The sequence below is a fragment of the Nicotiana attenuata genome, chromosome 6 (assembly GCF_001879085.1).
Source record: "Nicotiana attenuata strain UT chromosome 6, NIATTr2, whole genome shotgun sequence".
Classification (NCBI taxonomy): domain Eukaryota; kingdom Viridiplantae; phylum Streptophyta; class Magnoliopsida; order Solanales; family Solanaceae; genus Nicotiana; species Nicotiana attenuata.
The window spans coordinates 76,639,956-76,655,219 of record NC_031994.1 but is presented as its reverse complement, the minus strand read 5'-3'; the positions used below and the strand labels follow the sequence as shown (position 1 = coordinate 76,655,219).

At 38.0% G+C, this 15,264-nt stretch overlaps 1 protein-coding gene and 1 pseudogene across 2 annotated transcripts; one reads left to right on the top strand and one right to left on the bottom strand.

Annotated features, from left to right (window-relative positions):
* Positions 1,239-7,874, top strand: LOC109227253. The gene is made up of 6 exons (XM_019392339.1): positions 1,239-1,822; positions 4,017-4,179; positions 6,284-6,460; positions 6,566-6,649; positions 6,978-7,059; positions 7,174-7,874. The coding sequence occupies exons 1-6, from the start codon at positions 1,410-1,412 to the stop codon at positions 7,614-7,616; spliced, it is 1,362 nt and encodes a 453-aa protein (XP_019247884.1). The 5' UTR covers positions 1,239-1,409; the 3' UTR covers positions 7,617-7,874.
* Positions 8,396-12,054, bottom strand: LOC109227252 (annotated as a pseudogene). The gene is made up of 2 exons (XR_002068249.1): positions 11,956-12,054; positions 8,396-10,336 (listed from the first exon to the last, which is right to left on the bottom strand). The product of XR_002068249.1 is annotated as a 60S ribosomal export protein NMD3 pseudogene (transcript).

Here is a 15,264-nt window from a genome sequence, read left to right as displayed (position 1 = left end):
CAGTGACCTAAACTGACGTCTAAATTCTGCATTATTCGAGCCCCTACAATTCCAAACGATTAGATTCATAACAGGTTGTGGGTTGTTTGGTTCATCTAGGTCAGCTGCTTCAGTCGTCACTCCCAGTGTTGCTTGAGAGTGCTGCTGTGTTGGAGTAGTCAGTCGCAGAGATGGTATTATCACCATTGAGTATTTCCCTTCTTGTTGGTTTTGATTTACCCTGAAGTTTACACTGCATGTTGTTAGTTCTGGAGGGTATTTCAGTATGAATTTTTTTGCGTACTGCTCTTTGAGGCTGTAGAGATAGAACCCCTTTAGCCATATGAACTCTGTTCGTGTTTCTCTCATTTCCTCCATTATTTGTGCTAATTCCAACCTTGTTTGCTCTCCTAGTTCGTTGGGCGATGGAGGTGGAGTTATTGGAGGACTGAAGAATGGTGAAATTGGTTCCTGGATGCTCGTGGGCGACAGATTCATTTCTGGTGGGGAGACACTTAAGTAAATTCATATGATTCCAGAATTACTGGATGGAAGGTAGAAGTAGCAGTAAGGGCAAGTATTTCTGAACATAACTCATAGTTTTAAATGACAATATCGGGGCATGAATCCTTCTCTTTTCTAATCCTCGATTAGACAAAGATTAGTAATTTAGCAATGCCTGGTTTCTTAATCATTTTCCGATTTAAGTACTTTACATTTTTATTCACAAAAATTAGAAAATCAGTGTACGAGTTCGCACACAAAATTAAATGCTTAACCCCTCACACTCAGGACCAATAATTTTATTTAGGCTGGAGGAGTTTTGAGTTTGGATCTTAGATAATAAACTTCTATGAATTTCATGTTCAACGAAAATTAAAATATTATCAGGTAATAAATTAAAGTGGATTGCAATTTTGGTTGTAATCATTTTCAATTATAATAGGTATATAAATATTTATCTATTATCCTCACATTAGAAGCAATAAGTTTGAGTTATTCTTTCTTTTCTTTTCTTTTTTCCCTTTTTGGAATATCCAAAGGAAGAAAAGTCCTAATATAGTTTTATGTTAAGAAACTTCTTTTCTTTTTTTTTAAGCAAAAAAAACAAAACGAAAAAACAAAGAAACTTCTTTTCAACTCCAAGTCTCCACCAGGCGACGTAATCGCACGCGCCAATATCCAGATGAGGAGATGATCTGAGAGTTCAGATATTACCACGCGTCTATTCCGTACAAAATAAAACCAGTACTATCTAGTATCTATTTCTATTCCTTCTTTTCTTTTTTTCTTCTTCTTCTTCTTCCTGTGCAAAATTGAACTCATCAATCTGCAAAATCTATGTAGCTTCGCTCCAATGCAATCTCCAAACTACCTCTTCAATTAGCTCTAAGAATTAAGGCCCCAAAAGTTTTGTCATTGAACAAAATATGGAGGTGGAGAGGTGGGTTGGGTTGGTGGAATTGATAAACAAGCCAGCTATCATGGAAACATTCGTCGACATTTTGGTCTGTATTGTCCCGATTTGGGTCGCGATCATGATCGGGTTAATGATCGGCTGGTCCTGGCGACCTCGTTGGACCGGTCTCGTGTTTTTAGGACTCCGGTCTAAACTCAATCGCTTTGTTTGGACCATTCCTCCCGGTTTTGGTGCTCGCCGCCTTTGGTTGGCCTTTACTGCTCTTTCAGCATTCTCTGTTGGTAGGAAACTTTGGTTTAATTTCCAGGGCAGGACACGTAAGCCTTCCGCGGATTCGGGTCAGGTGTTGGTGGATGAATTTGGATCGTCTTCAGCGGTTTCGGGTCCAGGTCCCGGTGAAGGGAACAATGATCCCATCACCAGGTATGTTATTAATTTGATAGTATCAATTTTCAGTATATCAGATACATATGCATGTCTTTTTCTAGGGTTTCGAAATTTTACTGTTTCAATGATCTCTGAATTATGCATGCTGTTGCTTGTAAGTGTAAGTGGATTCAACCAGCTATAAAATATTTAGGGGAATAGTAGGGCATTAGTTGGTATGCATTGCAATGGTTAAACTGGAAAAGAGTAAATGAAAAATTATTTCAAATATAGAGTCAAATTTGGGGATCTATTACACTGTGGTCCATGATGGCCGATTGGCCATTGAAGAAGGATAAACGGCCAAGATGAAGTTTCTTAATCTTGCCTTTTAGCTAATCTTAGCTGATTACAGCGCTTTCAGCACCTTATCATCATCTTGTACATAGTGCATTAATCTTGGCATACCTCATATGTGACAGTAAACACTAGTACTAGCTTTTGTAGATGTTGCTCAAACAATTTTTCTATGTCCTGTGATGCTTGATATCCATTTATGCCATGTGGATCAACATTTCGTCTTTTTTGAAGCATTTTCATATGTCAAATGTTTGAAAGTTTGTATAAACTCTGACTAATTAATGTTACTTATGTTGAGTTGACCATGAGGTACAAGTCTGGGATTTCCATTACATTTTGCTTTTGGGCAGACAGGAAAAAGCATTTGCTAACTCAAAAGGACTAGTTGAAAATTGAAGATAGGATATACATTAATCAGAAGTAGTTCAAACTTCTGGTGAAGTCGTTGTGCTATGCAAGCATTATCATTACACTTATATCTCTGAGTTTCTGGATCTTAGCAACTCTTTTGCCTGTTCCAAATGCAAACTTCTCCTATTACTACTGTATGATGCCAAGAACTGACATTTATGATTCCTTAAACAATGAGCTGTTTCTTGTCAATATCTCTCTCCCTGAATATCAACAGCCTGACGTTTCTCTTCTTCACCAGATACTAGGTCCAAAGAACCAGTACCTTCAGTGCAGTGGCGGAGTTAGGATGTTCGCTAAGGGGGTTCAAAAAAAGGAAAAAGTTATAAAGATTGTAGCTAGTGGGAATTGAACCAATGACCTTTCAAAGGTTTTGAACCCCCTTGACCACTAAGCTATGCTTTTTGGTTGTGTCAAGGGATTCAAAACATAGTATATAAAGGTAAAAAACAGATTTTGCCTTATGTATACAGTGTAATTTTTCGGCGAAGGGGGTTTGGGTGAACCCCTCGCCCCCCTAAATCCGGCCCTGCTTCAGTGGATGACATTTTTGTTTTGATCTGTGCTATCGTCCTCCTTCTGATAATTTACACATACCTACTTCTCCACAGATACCTCACTAAGCTTGTGAATACATCTCATGAAGAAGTTCAGTGTTGGAGACCCGTGATTGTACGCAAATGTTTCCTATCATAGTCATGGATAAAGATTAGCAATTACATGTGGTTGTTAGGGCTTTGGTCCAGTGGAAAGACACAACATTTTATGTGTTGGTAGGGCTCTTGTCACAAGTTCGAAACCCCTTACTGAATGAAGCTTGGTATTTAAGTGGGAGCTGGGTAGAGGGGCGTGCCCATACTTCCTCCAAAGTTTCAAACTTGAGGACCAACTGGGGTTGGTCCAGCTAACTTGCAGTACAAATAAGTAATTTGTAGCATATGTAGCTTTTCTTCATTGTATGATGCAATAAGTGAGTTGGAATTAAATTCATCTGGGAATAAATTGTGATCAGCAACTGTCCTTGTTCAATGTTTGCCAGACACGGAACTGTTCACTTTACCATTAGTTCAATATAACATTTGTGGTTCATTAATTACCATCTCTCTTTTTTTCAATTAGATACCATCTTTATGTGCAAATCATGGTTCTCAAGTATACGCAAAGAAAAAAAAGTTTCTCTTTCTGCATCAAAATAACTTATTCTATAGTATTCAACAAGATAGGAGAGTAGTTGTGTAAAAGTCATGTAAGGCTAGAGGAGGATTACTAGGCAGTACCAGCACAAATTAATGAGAATACTATAAAAAGTTAAAAACTAATTAACGGACTCCTAGTAATATGCGTTCCTGCTGAGTGTTGAATGAAAATTTCAATTCTACAGAGTACTTTCTTTCTGGCAAAAATTTATCATCGCCCTTTTAGATGATTTTGGTTCCTTTATTTGGTTAGACACATAACAGCATCTACTTCGTTCCTGCAGGCATATTACTGGAACCTTGGAAAATGAGGACATTGTGACTGAGAAAGATCTGGAGCACTTTCTGCATCTTCTGGATGGTAAAGATGGAGAGATGGCATGGCAAACCATGATGGACCGCTCTACTTCAAACTTCACATATCAAGCTTGGCGGCATGAGCCTGAGGTCAAAGTTTACCTAAATTGTAATATGGTTTTCTTCAACATTTCTGGTTTCTAGAACCATATTCTTGAGAATTGTTCAGTGTTAAAAATAGCGTGAAGCGAGGAAAAGCGACAACCCCCATTTCACGAAAAGTGAGAAGCGAAGCGCCCGCTTTTTTGAAGTGAAGCGGAATTTAAAAAAAAAAATTAAAATAAATACGGCATAGACAACACATGTAATTGTAAGCAAATGTTCAATACTTGAATTGAAAAACTAAAGAGTAGCATCAATTAAAGCACAAAATGAGAAAGGCAATAAGAACTAAGAATAAAAAATATATAATTGGGCAGAAATTGGGCAGAAACGGGGCAGAATTTTTCTGAGAAAAATTCGCCAGCATTTCGGCGCTTTTTGGACGTTTAGAAAGAAAAAGAAAAAGAAAAAGAAGAAGAAGAAGAAGAATGAAAATAAAAACATACCTGTTGAAACTTGAAAGCTGTTGTTGTAATGTTGAAGAAGAAGAAGAAGAACCCTAGTTTGCTTGAACAAATCGTTGCTTCATGTGAGGAAGAAATCGCTGGTTTTTTTAGGAAGAAAAGGCTGGTTTAGAACCCTAGTTTGCTGCTGAAGAAGTGTCTAAAACAGAAGACTCAACGATTTGGGTCTTTTAATTGAAAAAGACTCGTTTGGGCCTTTTAATTCAAGAAGCGATCGCTTCTTCCGCTCCCGACCGCTTCACCGCTTCTCGCTTTTTAGAGAGAAGCGGTCGCTTTTCTGTACCTGAGCCGCTTTTAGTTGGGGTAGCGACCAACCCATCGCTCCGCTTCGCTTTTCGCTTAAAGCGAGGAAGCGGACGCTTTTTTTAACACTGGAATTGTTTGATCCATCTTTTACTTACATTACGAAACTTAATAAGCTACAAGGCTAAGACCGCAAGTGCGTGGTACTGGTACATCACTACAGGAGAAGCATTATGATTCCTCCAAAACTATTAGTATCTTCTTTTTGACCGGTAATGCGACTGGTACATGAGAGCATTTAGTCCAGCTTCTAGGTAGTTACAGCTTAAACATTTCCATAGCACAACGTAATCTACCTTGAGCTATTTATATGTTTGGTACTTTAGTATGAATCATGTCTAAGCTATGTTCTTTTGTTAATTTCCATTTGATGTGTTGATGTTTCAAATGATCCAAAGGCTAAAAATTATTCTATACATTTTCCAATTCAAGGATCAGATTATCTTTTCTATTAAGGGTCAGATCGCATAGGTAGGGGTTCTTGTTTTTGGGGCAAACTGAAGATGTCGTCTGCTAATAATTTTGTTAATGACTTTATATCAGTTTTCCTTCTTCCTGCAACTTTTAGATGCATGAATTAGTAACATAATTTCCTGTATTTCATATAATTGGACGGCCTTTAGTAATAGAGTCGCTGCTCTTACGCGATGAGTCCCCTTGCTGACACAGTTTAGATTTACCTCAGAATATATTATCATCTTTGCTTGCATTTGGATACGTCTTCTGTTCTGAAAATAAAAACAGGGGGAAGATCTTTTAGGTTAAATTCTTTGAGCTTTGATTTATAATATGTGCTTTCTTCCTCCTAGGAAATGAGGAGCACCTGTTTGTGTTCTACTATATCCATATTATTATTTAACATGGCAAAATAACATCAGAGACCTAGCTTGAGGGAGATATATACATGCTTATTGCTCCTTTTCTTTATTTATTTTTTTGTAGGTGTATCACTGCATAACCTTTTTGTTTTAATGATAAATTTTTGCTACTTTCAAATCCTCATATCAATTTAAGATATTACAGCTATATTACTGGGAAATTATAAAAAGTACAAAAAAGTTTTGTTAACTCTTTAATCCTCCATTAACCAGACCGTTTCCATGCCCTTCAGCTAAATACCAATATTCGATGTTGTATCGCTGGAGTAATAAACAATTCTCTTTTTTGATCTGTATTTCCCAAGCTGTAACTGCTTGTTATGTTGCATTTGCTAGGTGACTTTGTTTATGACCAAGGCTTTTTCTATCCATACAGTTAATTTAGATTTTCTTTTAAGCTTCTCTGTTCTCTCTTAGTGATTCTAACAGAACCACTCTATTTGTCAGATGGGACCAACAATCTACCGAACCAAAACTGTTTTCGAGGATGCAACTCCTGAGTTAGTCAGAGATTTCTTCTGGGATGATGAGTTCAGGCCAAAATGGGATCCTATGCTTGCTTATTTCAAGATATTGCAGGAATCCCCAGATACAGGATCTATGATTATCCACTGGATTAAAAAGGTTTGTTGATCATCGAAGCTGTGTCAGTGTTGCTGTGAGAAACTCCTTATGATTCATTTCTTCCATTAGCTTCTGCACTCATGAAACTTGTTTTTGCTGCTACAGTTCCCGTTCTTCTGCAGTGATCGTGAATATATCATCGGTAGAAGAATATGGGAATCTGGGAAAACATACTACTGTGTGACAAAGGTGAGCTTTAGAGGACCACGAGTAAATTTTGTTGTTGTGAATGCTTCTAATACAAGTTTTATTAATGACTGATCTGTGTATACAGCGATTCTCTTTAATACTGCTGCCACCTAGCATTTTTCAGGCCTTCTTGGAGTTTTGAGGCTTCTGTGTCTAAATCCCTTTAATAGTTTCCATGAAGTTCATAAATTTACTTATTTGTACTTGGACAAAGTTCTCCAATATTACACTTTCTCATGATGGCTTGTTTAGTTGGTCTGTTAACAACTCTATTTTTCAGAAACCATGTAGTTACTCATCATGTTCACATTTTTAACATGATCCACAGAGTGTACCATACCCATCTCTGCAAAGACGTGACAAGCCTAGGCGTGTGGACCTGTACTTCTCAAGTTGGATTGTTAAGCCGGGTAGGTAGCGCCATTACCAATGGGTGTTCAAAAAGGATTAACTTGGTAAAATTTCCTGTTGCCTGTTGCTTAAGTTGAATTTTACTCAAGTGTACACTCCTAAAATGGATGCAGTGGAATCGAAGAGGAGAGATGGACAGTTATCTGCATGCGAGGTCATGCTTACTCACTATGAAGATATGGGCATCCCTAAAGATGTTGCTAAATTAGGAGTTCGACATGGAATGTGGGGAACAGTCAAGAAATTGCACAACGGCTTCAGAGCATATCAAAATGCACGGAAATCAGAGGCAGCGGTTTCTAGGTGTGCAATGATGGCGCGGATCACTACAAAAATGTCGCTGGATGAAGGTGTTGATGCTTTGGAGCGAGTTTCTGCTGAAGAAGACAGAGCAGTGGAAATCCAAGGCCAGAAAGGAGACAGAGGGATAGATTGGAAATGGGTGGCTATTGGAGCAACAGTTGCTGTCGTTTGCGGCCTTCGTACCGGAATGATAGGAAAAGCGGTGTTACTTGGAGCAGGGCAAAGGATTGCTCGGCGAGGCAGAAATGCATAGTGAGGAGTGGTAGCATCCCCTATTTGTAGCAATACGACATTATTATTATTGTATTATTCTTTATTGTTTTGCACTAAAGCCTTTCGTGGCCACACAACCAGGCATTGTGGAGGAAGTTATTTTTCTACTTTTGGCATAAATATTTCATTTTTATGTCAACAGTTTACCCAGCAACCTAAAGAATCCCAAGTGTGCTCACATGTTCTTTATGTGATTTAAACCTAACTTATCAATGGCTAGCGATGGTGTTTGGTTCAATTTGAGACGTTTTTATGTTGAAATAAATACTGAGGCAATGTTTGTTTATACCTAATGAAAGTATGAATATGACTGATTGAGTCAGATCTTAAATAAAGTCTGAAAATCGTTCAAACGTTTTAAATTTATTGCTCTTTTCTTATCTCCAATAATAAATTCTAACAATCATCAAACTCCTATTTCTCTGATCCATCTCCTTGAAGAAGCACAATATCCATGGCGAAGTCACTCTCCCTCTTCATGTCACCTCTTCTCAGTCGTCAGCTCAGTGGATACAATAAATTACCGATTCAGTCTCTAACACAACGGAAGCAAGAAACAATCGTCATATCTGACAAACGGAAATGGCCACAACCATCCATTCTCAGTTCCGTATATAAATTTACTACCACTGTGACAAACATGACCAATCAGATTATCATTGTGCGACACCCCAGGAGGTGCGCTCTGTGTGTGTGTGGTTGGGGGGGGGGGGAGGAGGGGGGGGGGGGAATTTAAGCTTTTAACATCAACACAGAAAAAGTTGATAGGAAAACACTTAAATAAACTATTGAACAAATAATTAAACATGCAATAGATCCACACCATAAAAGAAACGAAAATTTTAAAGTATCGTTTGTTCCAACTTGGTTTTCCGTCTGCCAATCTAACTGAACCTTTCAAAATGCACTCCTTCCTCTGAGAAACAGTCTCTTCACTTCTACTCGGGAAAAGATGGTTGTGTCCTGAAGTAGAGATATTGCCATCACCGTATTTATGTAGTCTGCATTCAAGGTGAATAACAGTAAGAAACATGAGGGAGCAAAATCACATCTAACAGACTCCGGACCTAATTGCTTTAAACAAAACTGATTCCATGAGCTTTACGAAATTCATCAGAGATTTTAGCATCCAATAAACCACGTGCAGGTTCAAGTATTCCACTCACTCCCTCATGCTATCATTGTCAGCTTCCTCTTCACTTAAATCAAGATCAGCCAACAATTCCTCCAATGCGACAGTAGGGGCATCATCCCCATCAGTCACAGATGCCATTTCTGATGGCTGATACTCCCTGTTGCGATAAAGAGATATGTTGAACCTCAAATCAGGATTCTCCTCTAAATCTCTTAAGAATTGTTCATACTCAGAGCTCATCTTCTCTTCATGGTCTCTACCCTTTACATTGTCATCAATCTCCATATTTAGAGATTTCAGTTTCCATAAACGAGGCTTCCCACGCTTCTTCTGCCATTTCTCTTCATAGCTTTTCTTAACCAGTATCACATCTGGGAGAACAAAACCTTTATACTTGTCCAGCTCATTATCATTACTATTAGCAGCATATAAGTCATACCCAAGTGCATAATCCCCAGGATTAAGAAGATGCCCCAGATGTGTTCGTACATAGAAAATTGTATCATTCTTGCCAAAATCAGATACACGAGCTACTTGGGCATCTGCCAAAGCGTACTTAGATCCACCAATATTGACCTCAGAAGAAACACTCTCAACATCTAGAACTATATATTCCACAAGCTGCCTACTCGAAAGTAGGGACTTAAAAGACGCCCTCCAATACTGTTCCGCGTCCAGAAAACAGTTCCTGAGAGTAAATGGGTCAAGTAAAGCAATGTTATTACTCACCTTGGTGCAGATCACAAGTGGCCCAAGATTCCCCAAACCATCTTTAACTTTTGGCGGAAGACAAATCAAATCCTCACGGCAAACTGGGCAAATTTCAACTGAAAAAGTATACTTATAGTTGTAAATGCTACTCTTGGTATCATGAGACACCAGTTGTTTGTCATTACGGCTCCGAATTGGAACCACTTTCCCTATAAACTCCACAAATTTCACAGCATGACTACGATTAGAGAAGAAAATATCAATTCCTTGATCCATTTGCTTAATCCTTATAGCACGAGCAGCGGCATCATGCTTAAGAATAAGCTGTTCCAAATAGAAGAACGTCCGCCTGTGAGAAACATGCTGTCGCAGCTGCACTGCAGCCACCCACTGGTCGGGATTAGCCTGAACCCTCGTACAAGAATCACACATTTGGTCTTGGATAACATATTCCACAGTGTAGGCTTGCTCAAGGATAGCTCCGTGAAGAACCTCTTTCTGAACCTTCAGCTTGACTTTGATTCTCTTGGAGTGAGGTTCAGTCCAAATGAACTCTGCATGTACTAAACGAACTTTATTCAAATTCTTCAACCTCTTCACACAGAATGTCAGTAGCTCCTTTGATTCTAATTGGGCTTTAAGCCAAGTCCTCGGAGGCTGCAAATAGCTATCACATTCAGGGCAATGACATATGATAACATGCTTCTGGAGACCTTCTGTTATGTCAACTTCAGACCTCAAGCAGTTGGCACACATATTGGCAGCATTTGGTTGCATAGAAATACCACATTTGCAGCATAAAACACTTCCAATTGTTCGATGCACTGTAAACATGCCCGTGTCTTGTGCCATGGCTGGAAAGAGACAGACAAGAGAGCAGTAAGCATAATAAGAACCAAAACATTATGAAATATGCATCAACAATTTTAAGTTACCAAATCAACCTAACAAGTATGTGATATATTGCAACGCCAAAGTCTACGGTCATATCTGGTTGGTAAAAGATTCTTTGTATGTACTGCGGCTCCAAATTACCATAGAAGTTACAAGGCGCCAAGGACAAGCTACTGGAAATTTAATTCCAGTAATCTCAATGCTATGGCTTAAAAATAAGTGAACAGGAAATATAAAGGTGGAATACCGTTTAAAGCCATGATCAAGAGTTCTTTTATTTTTCAGGTAACCTTTAGGCTCTAGTCCAAGGATAGAAGAAGCACAAATAACTGCACTTCTTGAACAGATTTAAATTAAAACCAGATAAAACTTCAAACATCACCTACAGTTTAGACTCCCATTGATTAATTTCTTCTATCTTTCCTTGGATAACAGCTTAAGATAAAAAGGAGAAAACCGTGATTGTGGCTGTAAGAAGGATCTAACTTTATGTTTCCTTTTCACCTTGTTTTAGAAAAAAGAACACCTTCATCAGAAAATTGTACATAGATAGAACCAAATATCTTTCCTTTTTAGTTCGACCGCTCATTTCGAAATTGAGGCCACATACATATACAAACACCTGTAAGTGCATTCTTTTACAGATCAACAACATAGGATAATACGAGATTTTAAGGCAACTGAGCAAGACAAACAAATATTAGTATTTCTTGTTCTGAAAGCACTAGCGACACACATAGGTCGTCTTTGTTCTAGTACCTCAAAAGCCAAAAAAAGAAGTGCCACCTACGGTATATCATCCAAATGTGAAATGAAATTCCAGTATCACCCAAATTATACAGCAATGGCTTGGGCTGATCCTAAATATAGCCACCAGTTCCATAGATTTCGACATCAAACCTAAATGGGTTTCAGGGGACAAAATATCCGCAAGGTTTCGATTTACTGAAAAGGTAATACAACATGAGATGTATGGTACTTGCACGTTGCAAATCTGCACCCCGACTGGTATTTTAAGTGGAGAAGGGCAAAGGGAAACATTCATCATCCACAAAGTTCTGAAACTAGAAACCATGGATTTCTCAGTTATCAAACAACAATACATCTCAATTCCAAGCTCTTTTGTGTCAGCTATATGAATCCTTACTATTCATGCTGCTCCATTTAAAACGTTCTCAATCCAATATTCAATAATTTAGACTCTAACCCAAGAATTTCTCTACATTTTCTACTGATATACAAATCTCTAAAAACATCAAGGGACACCTAGCAGACCAGATATTGGACCTAAAATAATAATAAAAAATATTTTGTCCTAAGGAGCAAAAAGAAAAATAGAGAAAACACATATAAAACTAAACAAAACAAGAAAAAACGAGTTGCCAATTATATAGAGAATCCATCAATAAGCTATGGCTTAATCCAAAACTTGTTTTGCTCCGCTAAATGAATCCTCTATATTTATTCACAGTTTCTTAATAAAATAAAGAACTCAACTTTATCAAAGAAACTCGTGAATTAACTGTGAAATTAAAACCCAATAACTCAAAATGAATGGAAATCAAGTAGAGGAAATCACCTGTGGAAGTCGGTCGTAGGCGGCGGAAGAGAGAGACTGAGAGAGGCAAAAAGAGCAGAACTGAGAACGAAAACCTAAGTCCTGGGGTTTTGGGGGGACTTTTTTAGTAAATAGGTTTATTCACTTTTTATATTTGTAAAATCAGAATTATTAAAAATTAAACAATAAATGATCAAGGTCGAGGGATAAGAGAGATGTTTACAATAATAGACAAATTTTCTTTATAATCGATTATTTTAAGTTAGAATATACTCCATCCGTTCACTTTTAGTTGTCAAGTATTCTAAAAATAAATTTTTACTTTTACTTGTCACTTTTCGCAAGAGAAAAATAATTTATTTTTTCTATTTTGCCCTTAGCATTAATTACTCATTCCAAATTATTTTCCAAATCCATTAAGACAATACACCAATTAATGTGGGTATCATGGTAAATTATGCACCTTATTTATATTTCTTAAGGGTGTACAAAGTCAATAGTGGATAAGTAAAAATAAATGGAGGGAGTACTTCTTTCCAACAACATTTTATCTATAATAGCAATATATGATATTTGTAACATTGTCTTTTTATAAAATTCTCTATAGTAGCCTTACTAAAATATTTTTAGATTTATTAGGTTTTTACTCAGAGAAATTGTGCTTTATATTCTGAATAATGATGTTTATAACCTAATGAACCTGGTCCTTGATGATAAGTTGAAGATGTTTCTAACATTGTATTGATGTTGAGCTGAGTTCTAGCAGGGCCTAAGTGTACAAAAAGCATGGCCTAAGTGTACAAAAAGGCCACAGTTTGTAATCATCAAAAAGGGGAAATTTGTTGGCCCAAGTAAAGGTTAGTTTTGAAGACTGACAAAGGAACTCATACATGAACCAGGTCCATCCTAGTGGAGCACAGATACGGATAGACTTAAGCATATGAGATGCACGTGAAGGAGATAAACCTAACTTGCCAGAAGTAATATCTCCTGATCTTGATCGAAAAGGTTGCATATTAGATAAGGAGAAGGACTCCTTACTCAAAGAGAACACAGTTTAAAAAAGGGAAGGAGTTAGAGGTTGAGATCAACTAGAACTCTTCCACCAAGGAAGAGTAGCATCAGAATTCTAGTCAATCTCTATTTACTAACTCTATAAATATCAGTGTTGTTCTCTTTTACAGGTAACGCACATAAGCAGAAGTTAAACGTGAATTGAGAGCAAAATAGCAAGGCAATTTTGCAAGCAGTTTGTGTGTGATTCAAGTGTGCAAACCTGAAGCTACTTGAACCAGATAGAAAAACTAGTTCCAAGTGTCTGTCTTTTATTCTAGTTCAATTGTAGTAGGTGTTTCATATTGTACCTTTCAGCTTTATCTAGAAGCAATTGCATTAAGTACTCAGAGTTTTCGAGTTAGAGTTAACTTGAAGTTGTCGTAACAGTTAAGTTGTGTGCTACAACGGGATTAGAGTTAGTCTTAGGTTTACAAAAGAGTTTTTGTAAATGCAGTTTTTGGCTCAGTGATTTTAGTGGAGAGTTTGGGAAAATCCTACTGGAAAGTAGGTCGTGGTTTTTTTTTCACCTTTTGAGCCAGGTGTTTTCCACGTAAAATACTTGTGTTCTTTACTTTCCGCATTTATTATTTTTGCAATAGTAGGTTAAGGAACACTTAGAAGAACCAGGTCCTTCCATAATCAGTTTAAGCGAAAAATTGATCATTACACAAATCACCCCCCCTTCTTGTGTGATATTGAAGTATAAAACATCAACTGGTATCAGAGCGGGTTATCCTTGAAGAGGCTAACACCTTAGGAACAGATCAAGATGAGTGCACCACCTGGGAACTGGGAAGGATAATCCACTGTAAGGCCTCCACTCTTTAATGGCCAGTACTACTCCTGGTGAAAAAACAGGATGAGAGATCACGTCATTGGAGAGGATTATGAGCTATGTGACATTGTCACTGAAGGTCCCCTGGCTACCTTGAAGAAGAATGCTGAAGGAGTAGATGTGCCAAAAACAAGAGCTGACTGCAATGCAAGGACTTGAGGAAGTGGGAAAAGAATGCTAAGGCCAAGAAATGGCTTGTTTGTGGACTTGGTCCAGACGAGTACGGTAGAGTTCAAAGTTGTACCACCGCCAAAGAAATCTGGGACACTTTGCAAGTGGCTCACGAAGGAACTCCTCAAGTGAAGAGATCAAGAGGAACACTGCTGTATTCTCAGTATGAGAATTTTACTATGAAGGAAGGAGAAACCATCCAAGAGATGTATACAAGGTTCACAACACTAACAAATGAACTTAAGTCTCTTGGAAGGATTATCCTTGAAGAAGACAAAGTTGAGAAAATTTTGACAAGGGTCTTGCCAGTCACTTGGGAAAGCAAAATCACTGCTATTCGGGAATCAAAGAACATTGCCACTCTCAAGTTGGACGAGCTAATCGGAAATCTCACTGCCTATGAACTTAGAAGGCAAACCATGAAGATGGATGCACCCAAGAAGGAAAGGAGCCTGGCTCTCAAAATCACTGAAGGTGCTGTTCTAGAGGAGGATGAAATGGCTATGATCACAAGGGATTTCAATAAGTATCTAATGAGAGGAAAGGGTTCTTCAAGAAGTGCAACCTACAACAAACCAAGGGTTCCTGAAAAACAGTCCAACGAGGGCTGCTACAAATGTGGTAAGACTAATCACATCATCAAAAATTATGATCGACTCCAACCCTATACCACTATAGAATGGCAAGAGTGGTCGATGCAGCTTTTACCCGAGGGGTCGGGATCATTTTCACAGAGAGCTAAGATAGGTTTGGAATTGGGTTTCTATCTAATCTAGCAATGTGCGATGTTCTTGATTGCACTTCCAATCATTCTTTGTTTGGTTACTATTCTACTTTAATACTAATGAAGTAGGAAAATAAGCTCAGTATGATATTTTTTTGTGAGGGTTTTCTTAATTGATAAAAGGCATTAGAGAAGAGACTTATACCTAGGTGAGTATCTAACGGGGTCTAAAACTTAGGAAAAATTTATTATAATTGGGATCATGATATAGCCGTTGCATATAACTACTCACTCTATACCTCTCGGTAGTTTGAGTAACTTTGCCCTAATTGGCTTTCTCAAGCCCAATTAGGTGTTCAAACAATGCAAGCAAAATTGGCTCAAGTCGGGTATTACTATCTCTAGGTTTAACCCTTTAATTGGGGCTATCAACCTCCTGAATGCACCCCAATTCCTTGTTAGCCTGAATTTTCTAGACTTAGTCTCTCTTCCTCAAGAAGAGCCTAAGTCAAAAAGGCACTGTTACGCCCCGCAATATTACGCC

Bases quoted from the DNA above. Each gene is read 5' to 3' on its own strand.
- LOC109227253 (XM_019392339.1), top strand. From the start codon at position 1,410: ATGGAGGTGGAGAGGTGGGTTGGGTTGGTGGAATTGATAAACAAGCCA. The intron at 1,823-4,016 runs GTATGTTATTAA...TCGTTCCTGCAG, and splicing joins AACAATGATCCCATCACCAG to GCATATTACTGGAACCTTGG. The intron at 6,650-6,977 runs GTGAGCTTTAGA...CATGATCCACAG, and splicing joins CATACTACTGTGTGACAAAG to AGTGTACCATACCCATCTCT.